This window comes from Loxodonta africana, chromosome 3 (genome assembly GCF_030014295.1).
Source record: "Loxodonta africana isolate mLoxAfr1 chromosome 3, mLoxAfr1.hap2, whole genome shotgun sequence".
Taxonomy (NCBI): Eukaryota; Metazoa; Chordata; class Mammalia; order Proboscidea; family Elephantidae; genus Loxodonta; species Loxodonta africana.
Genome location: NC_087344.1, coordinates 6,435,132 through 6,457,936, shown reverse-complemented (window position 1 = coordinate 6,457,936; position 22,805 = coordinate 6,435,132). Strand labels below are relative to the sequence as shown.

The 22,805-nt window shown below is 54.0% G+C and overlaps 1 protein-coding gene across 4 annotated transcripts in view; it reads right to left on the bottom strand.

Annotated features, from left to right (window-relative positions):
- PIAS4 (protein inhibitor of activated STAT 4) overlaps positions 1–18,177 on the bottom strand; it is a 28,715-nt gene extending 10,538 nt beyond the window's left edge. For 2 of the 4 annotated variants that reach the window (XM_064280297.1, XM_003421893.4), the window contains exons 1-2: positions 17,309–17,408; positions 11,501–11,927 (exon numbers count right to left, since the gene is read on the bottom strand). In XM_064280297.1, coding sequence (XP_064136367.1) covers positions 11,501–11,927; positions 17,309–17,335 — 454 coding nt within the window. In that variant the 5' untranslated portion in view covers positions 17,336–17,408. Of the gene's footprint in view, positions 1–11,500; positions 11,928–17,308; positions 17,409–17,994 lie in introns of those variants that run through there. The other 2 variants (XM_023540998.2, XM_064280298.1) reach the window with 2 other exon arrangements.
- Positions 18,178–22,805: the final 4,628 nt, after the last annotated feature.

Genomic DNA, 22,805 nt, shown 5'->3' with positions numbered 1-22,805 from the left:
GTTTCAAACCCCCACACGCCACTAGAATGGCTAAAATTAAAAAGCTGGACAACTCCTAGTGTTGGCAAGGACACGGAGCAACTGGAACTCTGATATACTTACTGGTGGGAGTATAAAATGGTACCACCACTTTGGAAAGCTGCTGGACAGTTCCTTATGAAGTCCAACATACAGATCTACTCTATGACCCAGCAGTTCCACTTCTAGGTATTTACCCCAAAATAAATGGAAATAACCCCACACAAAAAAAAATCTTGTATGAGAATGTTTATGATACAACTCAGTCAACTGGCACAATAGAGTTCATCAAGTTCACGTTTTGCATCCTAGTGAGCTGAGTAGCATCTGGGGTCCTCAGGGCCTGCAAGTGGCCATCTAAGATACAATTATTGCTCTCTACTCATCAGGAGCAAAAAAGAGAGAAGGAAATCAAAGTCTCGGAGAAGAAACTAGTCCATGGGGCTATGGCCTACCTGAGCCACGGCCTCATCTGCCTTAAGACCAGAGAAACTAGATGGTACCCAGCTACTACTACCAACTGTTCTCATCAAGGCCACAAAAGATGGACTCTGATAGAGTGGGAGAAAAATACAGAACTCAAATTCTTCAAAAGTCTAGACTTACTGGACCAGTTGAGACTAGAGGACTCCCTGAGACTACTGCCCTGAGATACTCTTTAAACCTTGAGCCACAACTATCCCCCAAGTCACCTTTTAGCTAACTAACAGGCTGGTACACAAAATAAGAGATATTAGCGACGAGTATGGGGCTCCATAAAAAAACCATCTATATGAGACCAAAAGGTCAATAATTACTCTGAAGTAAAAAAGAAAAGAGAAAGGGGCAGGGAAACTAGAGCACCGGAACACAATGAAGGAGAATGCTGACACTTTCTGGAAAATGTAACTAATGTCACTGAACAATTTATTTAGAAACTGTCAAATGGTAACCTAGTTTGCTGTGTAAACTTTCACTGAAAACTCAGTAAACTATTACTTTAAAAAAAAAAAGACTGTATACAGTATACTCATTCCTGAGAGTCCTAAATATCCCTAGGCAGAATGGATAAATGAGCTGTAGTAGGACAGGCTTCAACCACCAACCTTTCGGTTAGCAGCCAAGCACTTAACCACTGAGCCACCAGGGCTCCTGAAAACTAATCTATGGAGATGGAAATCAGAAGAGTCACCGCCCTGCCTGCGGGGGTGGGGAGGGCAAGGACTTCCTGGGGAGGGGCGAAAGGGAACTCTGCGATGATAGGCAGTTCTGCATTTTGATGGGGGCTGGGTTACCGGGGTACATTAGTTTGTTAAAGCTCAAAGTACACACTTAACATCTGTGCACTTCATTGTGTGTGCACTACACCACAATTTAAAAAATTTAAACTTCACTGAGAAGCTATGCGATCAGAAGGTTGGAAGAGAAGAAAAAGCCTAATAAAAAGTGATGAGGGTGTGGCTGGTAGGAAAGAAAACCTAGACCATCTAAACAATCTACCAAAATTTTGTCATTGGGTGCTGTCAAGTCGATTTCAACTCATAGCAACTCCACATGACAGAGTACAATCGCTCTGTAGGGTTTCCTAGGTTATGATTTTTACAGAAGGAACCCTGGTGGCACAGTGGTTAAGTGTTGGCTGCTAACCGAAAGGTTGGCAGTTTGAACCCACTAGCAGCTCCACAGGAGAAAAGACCTGGCAATTCCCTCCCATAAAGGTTACAGTCAAGAAAACCCTATGGGGCGGTTCTAATCTGTCATATAGGGTTGCTGTGAGCTCGAATTGACTCCATGGCACACCATTCACACACACAATCCTTATGGAAGAAGACCACCACATCTTTCTCGTGGAGAGTGACCGGGTAGGTTCGAACCACCAACCTTTTGGTTCGCAGCCGAGTGCTTAACCTCTGCGCCACCAGGGCTCCTTCTACCAAAATTGGAAACATCTAAACCTGAGAAGCAACAACCCTAAAGTTTTAGGAACATCAACTCCAAATCAAACGATGCACTGCGTTGGGCCAATCTGCTGCAAAAGGTCTCTTTAAAGTGTTGAAAACCCAAGATGACACTGTAAGGACTACGGTGCGCCTGACCCAAGCCATGGCGTTTTCCATCGCCTCCTATGAGTGCGAAAGCTGGACAACGAATAATGAAGACCGAAGGAGAACTGATGCTTTTGATTATGGCGCTGGAGAAAAATATTGAATGTACCATGGAATGCCAAAAGAATGAACAAATCTGTCTTGGAAGAAGTACAGCCAGAATGCGCTTTAGAGGCAAGGATGGCGAGACTGTCTCACATACTTTGGACATGTTATCAGGAGGGACCAGTTCCTGGAGGAGGACATCATGCTTGTAAAACGGAGGGTCAGCGAAAAAGAGGAAGACCCTCGACGAGGTGGACTGACACAGTGGCTCCAACAACCGGCTCAAGCAGAGCAGCGACTGTAAGGATGGGGCAGGACTGGGCAGTGTTTCGTTCCGTTGTGCACAGTGTCGCTATGAGTCGGAACAGGCTCGACGGCACTTCACGACAACTCCAGATATGCTCACACACGCACAAGATGCCACAAGGTTCTACATTACTCAGAATCCTTTCTATCTGCAAGAAATGAAGGAGCTCCGCGCCCAGCAACGCGGACAGCCCACAGCAGGGTACGACACAGCTGCGAAATGAGACCAGCGGGAACCAAGAAGCTCTTTCTGTGCCGATGAGGAATGACCTCCATGGTGTTTCTCGTCTGGGAACAAGCAGGCGCACAGTGAATTTCCGAAACCACTGCACTGAGATAATCCTTTTTTTTTTTTTTTAAATCGTGCTTTAAGTGAAAGTTTTGGAAACCCTGGTGGCGTAGTGGTTAAGTGCTATGGCTGCTAACCAAAAGGTCAGCAGTTCGAATCCACCAGGCACTCCTTGGAAACCCTATGGGGCAGTTCTACTCTGTCCTGTAGTGTCGCTAGGAGTCGGAATTGACTCAACAGCAACGGGAGCAGGTTAAGTGGAAGTTTACAGTTCAAGTCAGTTTCTCATACAAAATCTTACACACACATCGCTGTGTGGCCGTAGTTCCTCTCCTTACGATGCGACACCACACTCCTCCTCTCCACCCTGTATTCCCTGCGTCCATTCAACCAGCTCCTGTCCTCCTCTGCCTTCTTATCTCACTTCCAGACAGGAGCTACCCACAGTCTCATGTGTCTACTTGAGCTAAGAAGTACACTCCTCACCAGTATCATCTTTGAAAAGTTGGCTTTGAGAATGGTTTTAGTTTGGGGCTAACAGAGTGTGTGCGGGGGCGGGGGGCTGAGATAATCTTTAAACCTTAAACCAAAAACATCCCCTTAAGTCTTCTTAAAACCAAACAACACTTTAGCTTAACTAGTAAACAACGTCTGCCTTGAACATTGTGCTCTTTTAAGAGCTATCTATATACGTACGTATATCTATATACGATCAAGTAGACAACAGTATCTTGAAAGGTTAGACAGGAACCTTAGGGGACAGTGAGTTTATGTCAACAGGAGAGGGGGCTAAGAACAGTTGCAAAACTTGAGGAATGTAATCCATGTCATTAGATTGTGTGTGGAGAAGTTGAATTGGTGCATGTTCCAATGTGTAGATTCTCAACAAAAACATTATGGAAAAAAAAAGCAGGCGCAAAGTAGTTACTGTTCATGCAAAAAAAAAAAGAGAGATCTGAATAAAACTGTGTTTGCTTGTATGTACAAAACATGTTTGTGGAAGGGGACGCAAGAATCCAGCCACAATTCCGCCTCCGAGTGGTTGGGGATGAACAAGGAGATCTGCTTTGTTCTGCCAGCCCTTTGGATGAGGGGGTCAACAAACTTCTTTCTGTACAGGGTCAGACAGCCATGTTTCAAGAAAGCCACCGCAGAAAATCAGTAAACAAATGGGCATGGCTACACGCCAATATAGCTTTATTTACAAACACAGGTGACTACTGGGATTTGGCCCTCAAGTCCCAGTTTGCAGGCCCCTGCTTTAAAACCTGTGAATTTGTAGCCATGAGACTGTTCAAAAAGCAAATACAGTTTTCACTGAAAACTAGCGGGCTCAGAAGCCAGACCACCTGGGCTCTGTCCAAGCATCCCCCACCCCCCAGTATGAACGCCGTTTCTCTGGGTGCTGGAGGGAGGGCATGGTGTGACACCAGGTCTGTAGTTGGTGTTCCGTGGCTGCTGTCATCACTACACTCGGCCAGGCCACTGTTTGTGGCAGCTCGGTGGGTCCCTGGGCAACTCCAGCTGCCGAGTGCTGGCCGGGCTCCTAAGGAAGGCAGTCTAATTGGGGCAAGGGAAGAGCAACCGGGCGGCCTGCAGACACGCAGCGATCTGCCCAGGGTGCCCGGGGAGCAATTATCCGGGGCAGGGCAGGGACAGGGAGGCCTCACAGGAGTCGACATCTGAGCTGGGCCCAGAGGCTGGGTAGGAAGGGGATGGCAAATACCAGCCTGCCCCCACCGCAGTGTCTCCTGGGAGCCACCCAGCTGGCCTGGGAGCACCATCCTGTAAAGACTGGGCTCAGAGATGGCCCGAGGCAGGCGGTCCCTGAGAACGGGAACCAGGCCTTCTCCCTGGGATAGACTATTTCCAGATGAGTGCCCCACGCTGAGGGGACTGCCCCAGCCTAGGAAGCCGGGCGGCCGGGCAGGAAGGGGCTGAGATGTGCCCTGCCTGCCCACCCCACACTGTCAGGAGGGGGCCGGGGTCTCCCCAAACCTTCACAACCTCCATCAGCAGGAATTCCATCCTAACCCAAAACCTGGGAGGTGACCGTGCCTCTCCTCTGCTCCCTCTTTCCTACGTCGAAGCCCTCAGCCAGTCCTATTGGCCCCACTTCCAAAATGCACCCGCTCCCCCCACCACCGAAATGTCCTTCTCAGTCTCCACATCCCCTGTGCCCCACATTGGCCATCCTTCCTTACAGCCCCCAGGCCCACCTGCTGTCCCCCACCCCCCACTCCAAGCCCACTGTCCAACTGATTCAGGTGAACGAGCCCCCCCAGGTGGTGGAAGCTGGTGGCCTTGACTCCACGACACCGACCTGGCCTCCCCAAGCTGCCACAAACACCTGCCCCAAGGCCTTTGCACTCATCATGCCATCTTCGGGAGCATTCCTCCTTCAAATATCTTCACGGCTCCGGGATCCTTTAAGTCGCTGGGCAAATGCTACAGGGACAAAGCCTTCCCTAAACACCTTACTTAAAGCTCGAGAAACCAACCGCCGCTGATTTGACTCTCACCCGTGGCAACCCCACATATATCCCAGTAGAACTATGCTCCACAGGATTTTCACCGGCTGAGTTTTCAGAAACAGATTGCCAGGCCTTTCCTCGGAGTTATCTCTGGGTGGATTCGAACCTCCAGACTTTTGTTTAGCAGCCAAGCACATTATTTGCACCAAAAACTGAAACCTCCCTCCCCCCACCAACTATGGTGCTCCACACCTCCTTCCCTGCTGTACTTTTCTGCACCTTTATCTTCTAGAATCTCCTTTGCTTTGGCCCCCTCTCCCACGGAAGTAGAGCCTCCAAGATGACACTGTTTTGCTCGCTACCTGGCCCATGGCAGGCACTGAACCGAGGGGACCAGATAGCCCTTCTACATCACCCAGGCATCACCCACTGTAGCTCAGGGTCCCCAATGTTTTGTCTGAAGAATTACTTCTCCTGGCTCATCCAAAGCCGGTGACCGTGGGATGACCGTGGTGGCCTGCCAGGCAGAGCAAAGGGCTGATGGGGCTCACCAGGCTGGGGAGGAAGAGACACTGAAGTGTGCAAATATGTGCACACACACGTGCATAGATGTACACACATACATGTACACGCACGCACCTGTGCGTACATACGCACAGAGTCCCTTCGGCCCTGTGTCCACCCAGGGTCATGGTTCCCCTGCAAAGACTGAAGGGAGGAGGCCCTGCTCCGAGCAGCTGTGACCCGGGACATGCGGAACCAGCCTCTGGGCCCGACTCAGCACACCAGTGGGAAGAGTCTGGAGCAGCCACAGCTCCCCAGGACACCAGGCAGCCTCGCAATCGCTGGCGGCACAGGTGCTCAGTAATGGGAGGAGCTGCTCACAATATAGGGGAGGGCTGAACACAGCAGCTGGGACACGGCAACCTTTCCGGACAGTCGTATGTGCGAAGGAACGAAGGCAGCACGAACAGACCCCAAACCACTGCTGGCCTGCTCCGGGGTCTGAGGGTAGAGGTCAGCAAGTCTCTCTGCCAGGAACTTGTGTGCCATGATGAACACTGGCTTTTAAGAAAGTTTAAATAAAAAAGAAAAAAAAAACATTTAAGAAAGCCAATCCCCAGGCCCTTCTCTCTGCCGTCTGTCTCTGTCTCTGGTCCCACCCTCTGTGTGGGGGTGTGGACACTGTCCAGCCCACCCAGCCATGGCGACTGGCACACAATGACTCCCGAGTAAGCCATGGCTTTCACCACCAGGACCCCAAGCAGGGCGATGAACAGGGCGGCAGAAGTCAAGGTCTGAGGAATGGTGTTGAAGGGCACGGGGGTTCTGAAGGAGTCGGGAGATGGGGCACGTACTCGTGGCGGGGCGAAGGAGCCACACCTACTGCTCCGTCCTCTCGGCAAGGCAGGTGAAGAGCGGGCGGGGACTTGGGGCGAGGGGAGCTGGGCAGAGCCAGGGCCTGCGCGGACACCATGGGCCCAGCCCAAACGCCAGCCCCTCCACTCACTGGGGCGCAGCACCTCTCAACCTGATACCCCCAAGGGGCTCCTACTTCCTTCTCCCACAATTACCGGTTATCGGGGATGAAATGCGGTCACGCCTGAAAAGGCTCAGGAATGCTGGCAGCAGCCTCCATGCTGCCCCTCACCACCGGGCCCTTGCCCTCTGCCTCCACATCCCGCCCAGGGACACAGCAGTGAACAAGGCAGGCCAGCATGAGCTGGAGGGAGTGGCTATGGAATAAATGAGGGAGGTGAGAGGAGACAGGAGGAAAGGGAGATATGCTTTAATGAAGCAATCAAGGAGGCCTCTCTGAGGTGGTGACATTTGAGCCGAGGCTTGAATGATGAGAAAGAAAACAGCCATATGACAACTGTGGGAGAGGGAACAGCCTGTGCAAAGACCCTGAGGCAAGACCATGCCTGCTGAGCTGGAGAAACAGTGAAGATGCTCTGCGGCTGGAAAAGAGCAAGGCGGAGAAAGCAGGAGGGAAGGGCATGAGGGGTAGGGCAGTGCAGGTCATAGAGCCTTGTGGGCCTCAGGGAGGACTTAGGCTTTTACTCAAAAGAGGTGGGAGCTCTGAAGGGCTGCGAGCAGAGCGATGATATGGCCTTCTATTTTAAAAGCTTTCTCTGGCTGTTGGGTAGGGGCAGAGAGACCAGGGAGGATGGGGCAGGTGGGCAGGTGACACTGGGGCTGCCAGAAATGATGGACAGGAGGGGGCAGGTCATAGAAGGTGGGGGTGGAGTCCTGAGCAGGGCCTTCAGTGGGACCAGCCCACCTATGGGGTCCCCTGGGTGGGCTGTGGTGAGTGCTCCCCAAACCCTGGCCCTCCGTTGAGCAGTCCCTCCACCGGCGTCTCTGGGGCTGGGCCTGGCTGTAGAGTGACTGCCCCCCTCTGCCTCAGTTTCACTGACAATACAGGGAACGTCTACCTCAAAACAAAAACAAGGCCACAAAAACACCCCAGCAGCTCAGTGCCACCGCAGCCCTTGGGATGGAGTCTGTCCCGTCCTTCCCCGTGGCCTCTGCCACCCGCTTTCAGGCACCCCCACCCGCCACAGCACCCTTGGTCACAATGGACTCCATTCAGCCTCTTGCTGCCAGGCCTCGGCCTGGAACGCACCCCACCCCTCCTCTGCTGGCTTATTGCTGTTCATGTCCTGGCTACAGACCAGATCACTGCCACCGCCGCCTCCAGGAAGCCCTCCTGACTTCCCTGCCTCCAAAAGCACGGTGGGGGGTCCTGTCCCTGACAGCCCCCCTGTGTACGTGGGCTCTCCCTCAGGTGCGTTTACAACTGGCAGCGTCTCATCGCCTCTTGGGCTGTGGCCAAAGAGGCAGGAGACTTGCTGAGGGCCACATGTGTGGTACCGCAGGGCAGGTGCACGGCCAGTGGCTGCCCCCGTGTCAGCACTGTGCATCTCAACGGACGTTTGGAGAACCGTGTCTGGACGGCACTGGGGCAGCCCCACCCTACACGGCACAAAGAGCGCCACGCCAGATAACTGTGCTTCCTTCCTCCTCCCTGCAGTCTCGTGAAGGCCTCCCGCCCTATAGGAGTTCTCCCAGTCAGCCTCTTGCCATGACAGCCGAGGGTCGGCCAGGGTTGAGCGGCAGCCCCAGGGCAGACAAACGCCACGGCAGGACCCCTTCCTGTTCTCTGTAACATCTAGTTGTGTGGCAGTTGGGAGCAAGTGCCCTCAGCCCTTCCTGGCCCTGGCTGGGCGAGAGGCTGGCCAGGCTCTGAGCTGGCAGGAGGGCTGCAGTCCAGAACCTCCCTGTGGTTCAGGGCTGATGCCTCCCTGCAGGGTGCTGGCATGGACAGCCTGGGGGCAGGCAAGGGGACAGGAGGGGGTCGGGAGCAGCACAGGCCTCCAAGCCTGAGCACCCTCGTTCAGGCTGCTGTGTGACCTTGGGCAAGTCTCCTGACCTTTCAGAGCACTGTCCCCTGCTGAGTGGCCTCGGTCCGCAGAGGTTCCCAGCGCCCACCACTGTGGTTCTGTGATCCCTGCCCCTCCCCCCAGCCAAGCACTCTTGTCAGTCTGGGTGATTTACGTCCCTGTCCTCTCCACCCAAGCCGGCTGGGGCTCTTCCGGGAAAGGAGACCCGTGTGTAGGGCCCCATCCTGGTGGTGGGCCAGACTGGGGGAAAGGGAAAGCTGAGCTCCCTGAAATGGGCCCTGGGCAGTGCCACCCCGAGCTGACCTGGGCTTCAGGAAGACACCAGGTGGACAGACCTCGGGCCCTGGGACAACAGGGACCAGCCCATGAGTTTAGTAACACCCCTACTTCAGGGTCGAGGCCGCCCTATACAAAACCTTTCACTACGCACCGGGGCAGCCCCTGGGCAGTTCCAGAGAGGACAGGGTCTGGGGAGAGGTGGGCACCCTTGGATGGAGAGGGCGGGGCTGGTGTCTTTGTTCCGAGCCGCCAGCAGAGTAATTCCCAGTGTAGACAGAGAACAGCCTCTCCCGGAGATCAGGTGACTGGGGTCCCCGGGGGCTGGGGGCAACGCAGTGCATTGTGGGGCAGGAGCCAATCTGTGCCTGCTGGGCAGGAAGGAAGCACACGTTCCGGGTGGAGGGGGTGCGGCTAACAGCCCCACATTCAAAGTCACCTCCAGCCCTGGACCCCCACCCACCAGGCGCCTGGCTGCCTCCCAGGGCCAAGCCAACCTCCCTGTTATGAGGACTGTTCTCTGGTTCTCCTAAGCCTGAGTGTCTGAGCCGCCCTAAAGGCCTCCCTGAAAGCCCAGGGGAAGAGGCTCCCAGTGTCCTAGAAGGGGCTGGGGGAGGGGTCAGAGGCACCGGAGGGACTCAGGGAGGCTTTAGGAGCATGGGGCCGGCTGGTGCTGAGTCTATAAGCTCAGTCAGGCAGAGCAGCCCGCGGGGCCTTCCCAGGCTCTAAGGCAGGGTGTCAGAGGCCTCGACTCCAAGCCCAGGGTCAGAATCACATGGGCCAGGGGCAATGAGAGGAGTATGGGGGGACTGTGCCCTCTGCCACCCTGTATGATGCCACAACATGCAACCAACCCCAGCCACAAACACCTGCCCCCAGGCCCTGCACCTAGCTTGCAGGAGAGGAAGACACGGGCGGGTGAACAGGATATGAATCGCGCACTACAGGACCCACAGAGCTGGGCACAGGTTTAGGGCACCCCGCTGCCCCATGTGGAGATGCCAGAGGAGAAAGCCCACAAAGCCTTGGATCTTTGTCACGTTGACAGCTTGATGCCCCAAGCCTGGTACACCTCTGGCCAGGGACAGGTGCTCAAACCACTGCTGCGTGAATGAATGAATGAACGAATGGGGGAAGACAGGGAGAAGAGACAACAAGAGCAGTTGGCCTCCAGGAAAACTCAGCCCAGTCAAAGTCGAGGGCCTGACAGAGGCCCAGGAGAGGGCCACAGTGACCCCGTTGGCCCACGAGTCCTGCGCACTGGACGCTCCCACACCTGCTACTGGCGGGAAGAGGTGCTGGCCAGGGTCTTTGCAGGTACAGGGCAGCATAGGAAGCGCGCTGGAAGCCCATGGCGTCAGGACTGCCCGGGGAGGGACGGATGGTTCTGCACGGCCTGGGCTACATACTCTGGCACCCAGTAGGTGCTCAGCTGATGTTTAGGAAAAATCAAACACGTAAGGAGAGCAAGGAGCCACAGGGGCTGCAGCCCCCTCCCCCGACTGTCCCCAACCCTCGGGAGTACACTGCAGCATCCTGACGGGCCGGCCCGGGGAGTCTACCGGACTGGGCCCATTTATGAAGTGACTCCTGCTGCCACTCGGTAGGAAACAAGAGCTGAGGGGAGAAAGAGGGGAGGTCACAGGAGACTTTTTTCAGCTCCTTTTCCATAGGGAGAGTCCCTGGGTGGTGCAAACGGTGAGCACACTTGGCTGCAAACCAAAAGGTTGGAGGTTCGGGTCCAAGAGCCACCTCGGAAGAAAGTCCCGGTGATTTACTTCCCAAAACCTCAACCACCACAAACCCTCCACAGGGCACAGTTCTCCCCTGACACCCACGGGCCGCCATGAATCGGGCTAACCCAGGGCCAGCCGGAGCTGGTTTCCACGGGGAGTGAGACCACGGCAGCCAGCCCCCCGGCTGGCCCTGGGGGCTCCCACCTCCCAGAGTCCCGGCCTTGTGCTGCCCCCACCCACACGGCACCAGGGTTGAGCCATTCAGTCAGGGGAACACAGTGGAAGTGAAAGTGTGTCACATCCAGTCACAGGCCACAGGCAAGACTGCAGCCCCCAGCCCGGCTGTGTGCACACAGCTATTCTCTTAGTACTCACACTGGGGGAAGCCAATCGCCATGTGACAAGGACGCTCGAGCCATCCGTGCAAAAGTCCACGTGGCAAGGAACCAGGGTCCCAGCCAACAACCACGCAGTAACTGAGGCCAGCCCAAACCCACATGGGGGAGCTGGGAAGCGGCTTCTCCAGCCCTGGTCAAGGCTTCAGATGATGTGGTCCTGGCCGACAGCTTGACGGCAAGCTCGTGAGTGACCCCGAGCCGGAATCCTGCCCCCAATTCAGCTGCCCTAGATTCCAGACTCAGAAACTAAGACCTATTAAGCGATCATTGTTTTAGGTTGTTGAATCTGGGGGCTATCTGTTACGCAGCCACAGCTAACGACCACAGAGACACCAAAGGAGGGGCAAGCTCCTCACCAATCCTGGCTGCTGTGTCAAAAACACCACTCAAGGTTGATGGCCTGGCTGGCCGGTGGGGGCTAAGAGAATACTCAGAAGTCCCCCCTGGGGGAGGCGGCCCAGACTCACCTAACTCGGTCGGCTTCAACAATTCGTCCAGCATGTTAAAGAAGGGCAGCTTCACTAGGCGGACTTCTGGCTTGAGGTTTTTGGTGGGCAACCGTCCAAGTCCGTTTAAGTATTTCCCGTAGAGCACGGGGTAGTCAATGTTGGGCCCCGAGAGGGGTGTCCTGGGCAGCGTGCCGGCCCGGTCGTAGGCTGAGTGCATGGTCAGGGGGTCCAGAGGCCGGTGGGGCTGCGGGACGGGCTCGGCGTGCTTCTTGGCGTAGCGCGTCTCATACAATTCCTTGATCTTCTTGAACAGCTCGGGGCTGCAGTCGAACTGGACCAGCTGTAGGGCTCTTGTGACCAGCTCGTGCTTCAGTCCACTCTTACTCCGCCCGACGAAACCCAGGAGCATCTGAAGGTCGGAGACTCGAAAACTCATCACCATGTTCTGGGGGAGAGCAACCACACACAGACACACGTGCATGTGAGAGCGGCCACATCAGGGGTCTGCCATAACACAGGGCTGCCCCAGGGTCTCCCGGGCCCAGACTGGGGGGCTATTTATGGAGACACTCTCCAAGCTGCACCCAAACCCACTGCTGTTGAGTTGATGCTGACTCATGGTGCCCCCACGTGTTACAGAGTAGAACTGTATGCCATAGTATTTTCCTGGATGTGATCTTTACAGAAGCAGGTTGCCAGGCCTTTCTTCCACAGTGCTGCTGGATTAGTTCAAACTGCTGACTTTCATTTAGATCAATAACTGAGTGCAAACCATCTGTGTCACCCAGAGACCTAGCAGTACCTACCCACAAAAACCTGTTGCCATGGAGTCAATTCCAACCCATAGCAACCCAATAGGTCAGAGTACAACTGGTGGGTTCTAACTGCAAACCTTTCGGTTAACAGCCAAGTGCTTAACCACTGTGCCACCAGGGCTCCCTTTAGCTGTACCTACTTTGCGGGAATTCATCAACCACCGGCCCCATCACTCCCCTCACTTCTTATGGGCCCCAGGCCCAGCCCACCTCCACGCCACTGCTCAGGCTGAGGCTCACCCTTCCAGTGATGCCCCTCCCCATCAAACCTTCCTCGGCGACGCCAGCACAGCAAAGCTTGCCTCTGGCTCCCACCTCACTAACTTCTATTTTAGGTTTTCTTCTCCCATCTTCCAGCCTGAAAGCAGCCCCAGGACAGGAACTGGGAGTCTTGATTTGCCCCAAACAGCTTCTGCCACTCGCAGGCCGACCAACACTGACAGCCTGTCGGACTTTCAGTCTTTTCCTCAGTGGAAATGATAACAGTGCCCACCTCATGGGACTGCAGGAGGGACCACATAACGCGCTTGGCAGAGTGCGTGCTCCCCAACATCAGTCATGATGTTTTCCCTTCAGTATAAGTGATGGTACCCCCAAAACCAAACTCATTGCTGTTGAGTCAATTCCAACCCGCAATAACCCTATAGGATAGAACAGAACTGCTCCAAGGCTGTAATCTTTACAGAAGCAGACAACGCGTAGAGCGGCTGGGGGGATCGAACCACTGACCTCTCGGTTAGCAGCCAAGCACTTAGCCGCTATGCCACCAGGGCCCCTTTCAGTGGCAATAACCACAATTTACTTAGCGCTAACCGCCTGCCAGGAACTGGGCTCTGAACCTTGACACACCTCTGTGAGGTTAGTGACACCTCACCGTTACAGAGGAGGAGACAAAAAGCTCAGGAAGGCAGCGCCCAGTCAAACCCAGGTCTACCATGACTCCCCTGGGCCCCGTCAATGCCTCCAAACTGCTGATCTCAACTTCAGCACGGCTGACATGGGGACCAGGTCCTTCTCTAGAGTGGGGCCGTCCTGTGCACTGAAGGGTGTTGAGCAGCATCCCTGGCCTCCGCCCACTCAATGCCAGTAGCACCCCCAACTGTGACAATGGGAAATGTTCCCAGGCATCACAATGTCGGGGGGGGGGCGGGGCAGACCTGTCCTGGGCTGAGAATCATGGGTCTAGGGGACATCTCTGGGGACCCAGCAGCTGGAGAGGCTGCTGAGCCGCAGACGCGCGATGACTGGGGCCTGGCATGGCCTGGCACTCACTACCCGGCAGGATCCCTCCGCCTGAATCTAACCAAACGGATGCGCTCAGTGAATCCCAGCATTTGATTTCAGCCATGGGGGGGAGGGGCTGCCCGCCACAGGACCCCAGAAGACAAAAGAGAGCGCCCCAATCAGCTACAGCAGGAAGGTGTCCTCGAGGAAGGGGCTGGTATGGTTTCGGGGCCACCCACGCTGAGCCTCCAACTGGCCTGCGATGAAAGGTGGTGGGAGAAAGAAACTTCCAGAGGGGATGGGACAAAAAAAGGTGCAAGTAGCAACGCAGAATATGGAAAACCGGGGCAGCAGGGCAGGCCATCCCCCAAGAAACCAACAACTCACTTCAACTCCACTGGAAAAATCCTAAGACACTGACAGTTGGGCCTAGCAGTGACCCTGCAGTGCAGGTGTTTACATAGAAAACGGGGGGCGGGGGGGCCTCCGTTGTTTGCCCCGTTCCTAGCCGTGTCAGAGGCTGGGGCCACCACAGCACATTTCAGTATGGAGTTTCACAGTGGTCCTGGGAATCAGGAGCCCTGGGTTCAAGTTCCAACCCTGCCCGAACTGCCAGACAGCCCGGGGCCAGTCAGGCCTCTCTGAGCTGGGCCCCTCATTGTGAGCATGGGCTGGAAACGCGCCAGGAGTACTCTGGCTCTACATGCTGGAGTCTGGCTGCAGGTGGAGGCACCTCCGGTCTCCAATGACAGGGACAAGACAGCAAAGCAACCCAGTGCTGACTACAAAAATCAGATGGGGGCTTCCCCACATCCCTCTACTCCTGCCACTGCAGACGTACGGTGCCTCACATGTGCCAGGCACCAGGTAGGAGCTTTTAACATTGCCAATCCCTTAACAACTTCACCTGCTACACAAGTAAGGAAACTGAGGCTCAAAGAGGGGAAGTGGCTGGCCCAAGGCCACCCTGCTTATAAGTGGCAGAGCCAGCAGCCTTTGGCTCCTAAGGCCATCTTCCTTCCGCTTTTGCCCACCTGCCTGGGTGTTGTGAGATCCCTCCTCACCAGGACACCCCCTGCCCAGGGACCTGAGCAGCCTGCTGGCCCTCAATGAGTCCAGAAGCTTCCTAACTTCAGTGAAAAAAAAGACACGCAGATGTTTCTTCTGGAAGACCCCCAAGGCCTGAAAGGGGAGAGGTGATACCATGCGGCAACTTGACACCCACTACTAAGCCATAAGCAGTGTGTGAGCGTGACCACACCGATGAGCGGCATCAGTCCACCCCTGAGAGCCCCCAGGCACCCTTCGCCCAGGCCAGGCAGGAACAGGGCGGCACAGGCAGCTGACAGCACACCCCTCAGGCTTCCATAGGCTCATGCCTCAAATTCCCCAGCAGCTGCCACCACTGAGCAGCCTGTCCTTGTTGCTGATGGGGGTGCAGGGCGGGGGGGATGGATGCTCAGAAAGAACCTCACAGGCCGCAGAGAGCACTTCCTGCTGCGGCTTCATCCTGGCCCACCCGCCTCTCAGAACCCTCTGCCTCTCAGAACTGTTTCTACGAACAGCTTCCAGAACACAGTGGACGTGTTTGGATGCCGCGTGGAGACACCAGCTCCAGCAGCCGTGCTGAACCCTGTCTCCGCCGTGCGCTCCTCTGAAGATTGGAGAAAGGTGGTGGGCCTGTGCTCCAGAAAAAGGCAAGATGCAGATGCAGGAGATGGTGGAAGGCTGCTATGGCCCCCACCCCCGCCCCAAACCCACCTTGTGGTTTTCAAGTGAAGAGTCTCAGATTTCAAAGTTTATAGACAAACCCCACCTTCTATTTTGCACCCAAAAGCAAATATCCAGCTCGAAAATAGGAGGGCCTGGGGAGAGAGGGGAGCAGCCCCTCGGGAGTCCCAGAGATAAAGAAAAACAGAGGGCATTTCCACTGCATCTAAGGCACTCTAAGCTGGCGGGGGGGGGGGGGTTGGGGTGGGGAGGCGCGGGGACCGGACCACGACAAAAGACTAAAGGATAGAGAAGGTGCCCAGGATCAGGGAAGCTTTGCTGGAGCCAAGTTCCCCAAAGGGAGGCTCACGTTTTACAGGACTTGAAAGAAGGGTCAACTTGATTTAATTGGGGTTAGGGGGCCCCAGCCGCCAATGGGTCAAGCAGAGTTCATGAGATCACATTTCAAGGTCCAGGACAGTATAAGAAAGCACAGCCCCTACCCTCTGGCTGTGGAGGGGTCTGGGGTCACAGCTCCACGGCCCCATGAGAAGTTTTAGATTTCAGGGCTCTGGGGGGACTTTAAGTGGGGTGATTGCTGTCACATCTCCAGGGCAAAGTGGCGATTTCTCCATCGCCCCGGAAGTGCAGAAGCATGTGGGGTGTGGGGACTGTGGACTGCGGGGGGTCTGGGGGGGAGATACACACTATAATCACAGAACCAGGAGAGCTGCGTTCAGATCCCAGCAGAAACGGAGGCAGAAGCAGAGAGGGAGGGGCAGAAAAAAGCACGCATTTGCAGGTTGGAGCCTTGGGGAGGGCACCCCAGGAGGGGCGGGGCAGGGCTGTGATGAGGTCCTAAGAGAAGTTCTGGGCTCCTCTATCCTATGTCACTTCTGAATCAAGGCAAACATTTTGGGAACTCGCCTCTGGGAGGATCTGGAAGAAAGCAGATTCCTGGGTAGGGATGCTCTCAGCTTTATCCCAGGATGGTCAGAAGGGACCCCAAGCTGCTAGAGGGGACCACCATCTCCGAAAGTGCAGAGCCTGGATCCTTGATCCAGGGTGTCGGGAAGAAGCCCAGGGACCTACCTCTCCTGGAACCAGCTGGGGACCTTCCAAGGACCAATATATGGAAAAAAGAGGGACTCAAGCCACATCTGAACCACTTAAAGGACCAGTCCTGGGGCTGGGTGGGGTGGAAGATATCCTAGGCCAAGAAGTTTGCTGCTACTACATGGCATAGGAAAAACACCCAAGATTTGGAAGTGGCATCTGATGGCATGAGCGTGGGGTTTAGAACCCCTAGAAACGGGGTCAGTCACTCCCGATGCTGTCCTGAGGGGAATAAGAAGGAGAAAGCAGTACCCACGGCGTGAGGCTGATGAAGGATTTGAGACCTCTGACCCACAACAGGGAATGGCTCAGCCCCAGGGGGCGGGGCTCTGGGACTCAGGCAGGAGCCCTAGCGGGGCCCCCGAAACCAAGCCTGGGGCACAGCCCGCCAGCGGACTCAGTATTAGCGGTGATCTAGGACCCTGGTCCCGCAGCCTGGGCTGGTGGCGGTGGCAGCACACGGCTGGAGTCAGGGGACCCTTCTAAGCTGGTTCACTGCGCGAGGGATAAACCCCAGATCCTAGCCCTCTATGGCATGGGGAGGGGGCGCAAGAAAGACGCAGACACTTCTCCCGGCCCAAGAGCACGGACCCCGCTGGGACGAGGAGGGGACGAGAACCCCAAGCCATCACGCTGTCCGGGGTGGACCCTGCCTCAAGCTGGGAGGAGCGGCCCTATTCCTGTATTTACGGAGCCCCGGATCGCGGCACCTCGCAGCGGGTTGGGGGATCCCCGATTCCGGGCGGCATGATGGGGGTGAGGTGTTGGGACCCCGCCCCCGGCCTCCCCGCCCCCGCCCGCACCCCGAGCCCCGGACCCGGACCGGGGCCGACGCGGGGACCCCGGGCGTCGGGCCGCGCTGTAGGGCCCCGGGCGGAAGGCGCAGGCCCCGGCTCGCCGCCCGGCCGCGCCCCGCCCCCTCGCCCGCCCGCCCGGGCCGGCGCCGCCGCCGCTCACTCACTTTGGCTTCCACCAGCTCCGCCGCCATCTTGGCCACCAGCGTCCCCAGCGCCGGGACCCCCAGCCGTCGCGTCACGTGACCGCCCGCCACTCGCGGGCGGGGCCGCCGCCGGGGCCAATAAGCGCCCGCGCGGCTTCCTCCCCCGCGGCTCGCGCTCCTGCGCGCTGCGCTTGCGCGCGCGGCCGCGCCCGGGCCTCGAGCCAATCAGGGCGGCCCAAAGCCGCCCCTCCTTCGCCGGCGGTGACCACGCCCACCCGCGGCAGTGTCTCGCTTCTTAAAGGGACAGAGTCCAGCGCAGGTGGGGGCGGAAGGTTGGGCCCATCTGGGGAGGGAGGGAGCGTGGGGCGGCGCAGACAACAGTGCAGCCAGGTGCCGCGGCTCCCTGCGCCGGGCGCCCGCCAGGTAGGTGCCCGGACGCCTGGCGGCGTGGGGGGAGGGGACGGTCGCTCCACTGAAGCGGAGGCCAGTGCACTCAGCTCGGTGCAGACCTGGCGCCCCAAGCGCCGCACATCCGGGTCCTGGGCCGGGGGGCGGGCTCTGCAGCCCCCCAGCCCGGCCAGCCTGAGAAACGCTGGACCCCCGCCCACACACGCCGCCCCTCGTGCAGCCCGCGTCCTTCTGCAGGCGCCTCCCCCCACGTTTTGTCTCCCCCACCCACCCCTTCGGAATCCCGGCTCTGCACTGACCTGAACTTCCCGAGCTCAAACGCTGTCCTTGGCTCCCCAGTGCCCATAGTCAGCGGATCTCATTCTTTCCTGTGTCCAAAGCGGGAAGAAAGAGGACATAAATGTATTCTATTTCAAGACCTATCCCCTGAGATGCTAATTCTCAGGCGCAAAATTTAAGGAGGCGCCATGAACCACTACTTCCTCTAACATGAGACCAGAACTGCACCGTGCCCAGCTACTGTTACCAAACGTTTCTATCTGGGACACATTAGATGCATCCTGATAGCAAGGGGGAAAAGGTGGACTGGAACTTCAAATTCCCAAAGAATCCAGACTTCCTGGACCCATTGAGACTGGAGAAACCCCCGGATACTGTTGCTTTGAGATACTCTTTAAACATTGAACCAAAACCATCTCCTGAGGTCATCTTTATACAAACAAACAAAAAAAAAGTTTAGCTTAAAAAGAAAACCATCCTTAACTATTGAGATAAAAAAAAACAACACTATATGAGACCAAAGCGACAACAGTAACTCTAAAGCATGGAAGAGCTTAGTGGGCAGTGAGTCTAAATTGTTAGGTGCCATAGGTTCACTTCCGACTCCTACCGGCCCCATGTATATAACAATGGAACACTGCCATCCTCACAGTCATTGCCCACTGTTCCAGCCACTGTGTCAGTCCACCTCCTTGAGGGTTTTTTTTTCGCTGACCCTCTATTTTATCAAGCATTATGTCCTAAATTAATGGGGGTGAAATAACTAGAGCAGAAATTACAAGAATATTGACACAATATGAAGAATGTTACCAATGTCACTGAACAATATGTGACAAACAGAAACCATTAAATGGGAGCATGTTTTGCTGTGTATATTTTCACCAAAAACAAAGTTAAATTTTATGAAAAATTAAGGAGGCACCAAACAATCCTGTGATCAAGGTAAATATGTTAATGCAAAAATTTTAAAAATCGAAATAAATGCAGAAAAATTCCATGATAAATAAAATATCAATATTTTAAGTAAAGACAGAATCCACTCTGGATTTGGCCTGAGGTTCACAGCAGTGAACAAAACAGGCAAAAGTCCTGCCCTACAAATTCAAATTGCAATTAATGAAAGCTTAAAAAAAAAAAAAAAGTTGCCTTTGACTTGATTTCTACTCATACCAGCCCTATAGAACAGAGTAGAACTGCCCCATAGAGTTTCCAAGGAGCGCCTGGTGGATTCAAACTGCCGACCTCTTGGTTAGCAACCATAGCTCTTAACCGCTATGCCACCAGGGTTTCCTAACGAGAGCTACACACACACACACACACACACACACACACACCACACCCACGAGAGCTAGCACCCCAAAATCAAAGGACATACGTATTGGCCTTGGGCAAATCTGCTGCAAAAGACCTCTTTAGAGTGTTAAAAAGTGAAGGCATCTCTTTGAGGACTAAGGTGTGCCTGACCCAAGCCATGGTATTTTCAATCACCTCATATGCATATGAAAGCTGGACAATGAATAAGGAAGACAGAAGAATTGATGCCTTTGAATTATGGTGTTAGCAAAGAACATTGGATATACCATGAACTACTAGAAGAAGGAACAAATCTGTCTTGGAAGTTACAGCCAGAATGTTTCTTAGAAGAGAGGATGGCGAGGCTACATCTCACGTACTTAGGACATGTTATCAGGAGGGACCAGTCCCTGGAGAAGGACATCATGCTTGGTAAAGTAGAGAGTCAATGAAAGAGAGGAAGACCCTCAATGAGATAGATTGACGAGTGGCTGCAAGGATGGGCTCAAGCATAGCAACAATAGCGAGGATAGTCCAGGACTGGGCAATATTTCATTCTGTTGTAAGGAGGGCCACTATGAGTTGGAATGGAACTCAGAGCACCTACCAACAACATATCTTAAAAGAGATTGACTCAAGGTACACCCTATGTTAATCCTGCCTCATTAATATAACAAAAACGACCATTCCCAAATGGAATCATGATTGAAGGCTTCCAAAAAATCAAAACCTACTACTGGAGTTGATTTTGACTCATAGGGACCCTATAGGACAGAGTAGAACTGCCCCGTGGAGTTTCCAAGGAGCTCCTGGCAGATTCAAACTGCCAACCTTTTGGTTAGCAGCCATAGCACTTAACCACTACACCACCAAGGTTTCCATATTTTAGAGGGACAATCCATACCACCTAGGAAGCAGTTTTACCCTGACACACATTGGGTCACCATGAGTCAGAGTGGGCTTGACAGCAACTAAGGACAGAAAAAATAGAGAGGAAATGTTAAATCCCCACAAGACCATTATACAGCCAGCTTTAAATCAGAATTCATCAAGTCTAGTCATATCCTTCCCAATTTAGCCAAGATCACAAATCACCTGAACTGTTACGTGATATACATATAGGTGTAAGTACAGAGGAGTCCCTGGGTGGTCAAATGGTTAACCGCTCAGCTGCTAACCTAAAGGTTACCTCTTGGAACTCACCCAGAGGCACCTTGGAAGAAAGGCCTGGCAAGCTACTTCCAAAAAACCAGCCATTGGAAACTTTACGGAGCATGGTTCTACTCTAACTCACATGGGTTTGCCAGGAATTGGAATCCACTCGACGGTAGCTGGTTTGTTTTTTTCATTTGTCTGTTTTTTTAATAGGTATAGAAGGAGTCCCTGGGTGGTACAATGGTTACGCATGTGACTAGTAGCCAGAAGGCTGGTGCTTCCAAGCTGTTCAGAGGTGCCTCAGAAGAAAGGTCTGGGGATCTGCTTCCAAAAAGTTACAGCCTTGAAAACCCTGTAGAGTAGTTGTACTCTGCACACTCGGGCTTGCCAAGAGTTGGAATCTCTTAGAGGCCGACTAGCAACATAGCTGTAGAAACTTGACTTCCTTTTTTGCACTGAAGTAAACTGAATCAGGTCTAGGCCAAGTATACCTGTGAAATTCGTAGGTTTAGTGTTAAAGCGCCTTAAAGTAGGTAACAATGTAAATACACAATAAGTACAGGTAACTTAAGTAAACTAGATAACAATGTAAACACAATGTATATGTTCCTACGTCTCCATCCCAGGACATCAGTTGCCATGGAGTAGACGCTGCCTCGTGGCGCCCCCATGTGTGTCAGAGTGGAATTGCACTCCACAGGGTTTTCAGTGGCTGGTTTTTCAGAAGTAGATTGCCAGACCTTATTTCTGAGGTACCTCTGGGTGGACTCGAACCTCTAACCTTTTGGTTAACAGTGGAAAGCATTAACCCAAGAACTTCTATATCACCATATAATCTTGATCACAGATCACATTTTCTGGCTCAAAGAGACAAAAATGGGGATTCCCTAAAGATGTTGGAGACAGCCCTGATCTAAGCCACCCAACCCACTGCCGTTGAGTCGATTCTGACTCATAGCGACCCTATAGGACAGACTAGAACTGCCTGGTAGAGTTCCCAAGGAGCACCTGGTGGATTCGAACTGCCAACCTCTTGGTTAACAGCTGTAGCACTTAACCACTATGCCACCAGGGTTTCCCCTGATCTAATCAGGGTTGAGGAATCTGTCTGTAATCTAATCAAGAGTCAAGAAATTTGTCTATCCTTCTCACCTCCCCACCCCCAGGATATTTCTCAGCAACCCCCAACCCTCTCCCCTCCCACCACTCACTGTCCACACCCTTCGTCTTGCTTTTGGACTCAGTTCCTTTTCTGGAAGCCACTCCTTTAGGGGAAGGGTTGAACTACCTGCAGGCCACTGCCCTACATGGTGCGACCCGTAGCAGAGCTCCTGTGACCCAAACTCCCTTTGACTTTCTCACCTTCTCACGCTCTGCTGCCTCCTTCTCCCCTTGTGGGCTTCCGTCCCTCTGTTTATTCGGCCTGGAATGTTCTCTCCCTTTTCCTCTCCCCCTCTGCCGAGCAGCCAACACAGGGCCTGGTGCAGAAAACCAACCAGTACCAGTTGCCCGGGACTTAACTCTGACTCAAGGTGACCCTGTGTCAGGGTAGAACTGTGCTCCATAGGGTTTTCAATGGCTGATTTTTTTCAGAAGCAGATTACCCTGCCTTTCTTCCCAGGCACCTCCAAGTGGACTGGAACCTCCAATTTTTCTGTGAACACCCAAGCCTGTTAACCATTCACACCCCCAGACTCAAAACAGCTGATAACAGAAGTTCTGAACTCTCCTTCCACATTCCCTGCCTTTCTAGAGTCTTTCCCTTCCAATTGCTTTTGCCTGAGATATGGAAGACTGTGGGTGGAGCCAACAGTTAACACTAACCAAAGAGTTGGAAGTTCGAGCCCATCCAGAGGCACCTCAGAAGAAAGACCTGGCAATCTCCTTCCAAAAAATCAGCCACCGAAAACCCTATGGAGCACAGTTCTACTCTGACACACATGGGGGCGCCATGAGTTGGAGTCAACTGGACGCAACTGATTTTTTATAAAACGTGTAGCCTAGTGCCTGGCACATTAAAAGCACTGAAAATTGTTAAATATCATTTGCCACTCATTTAAAAAGGACAAGATCATCTGGAGGGTGTTATGCTGAGAAGGGAGGAGAAAAAAAAAAGCCAATCTCAAAGGTCACATACCATATGATGTCATTTGTATCACATTCTTGAAATGACAAAATTGTAGAGATGTATTAGTCTCCTAGGGCTGCCATACAAAATGCCACAAACCAAGTGGCTTCTGAGAACAGGAATTTATTGTCTCATAGTTCTGGAGGCTAGAAGCCTGAGTTCAGGGTGTTAGCAAAGGCATGCTCTCACTGAAGGCTCTAGGGAAGATCCCTTCTTACCTCTCCCAGCTCCTGGTGGCTCCAGGCGTCCCTACCT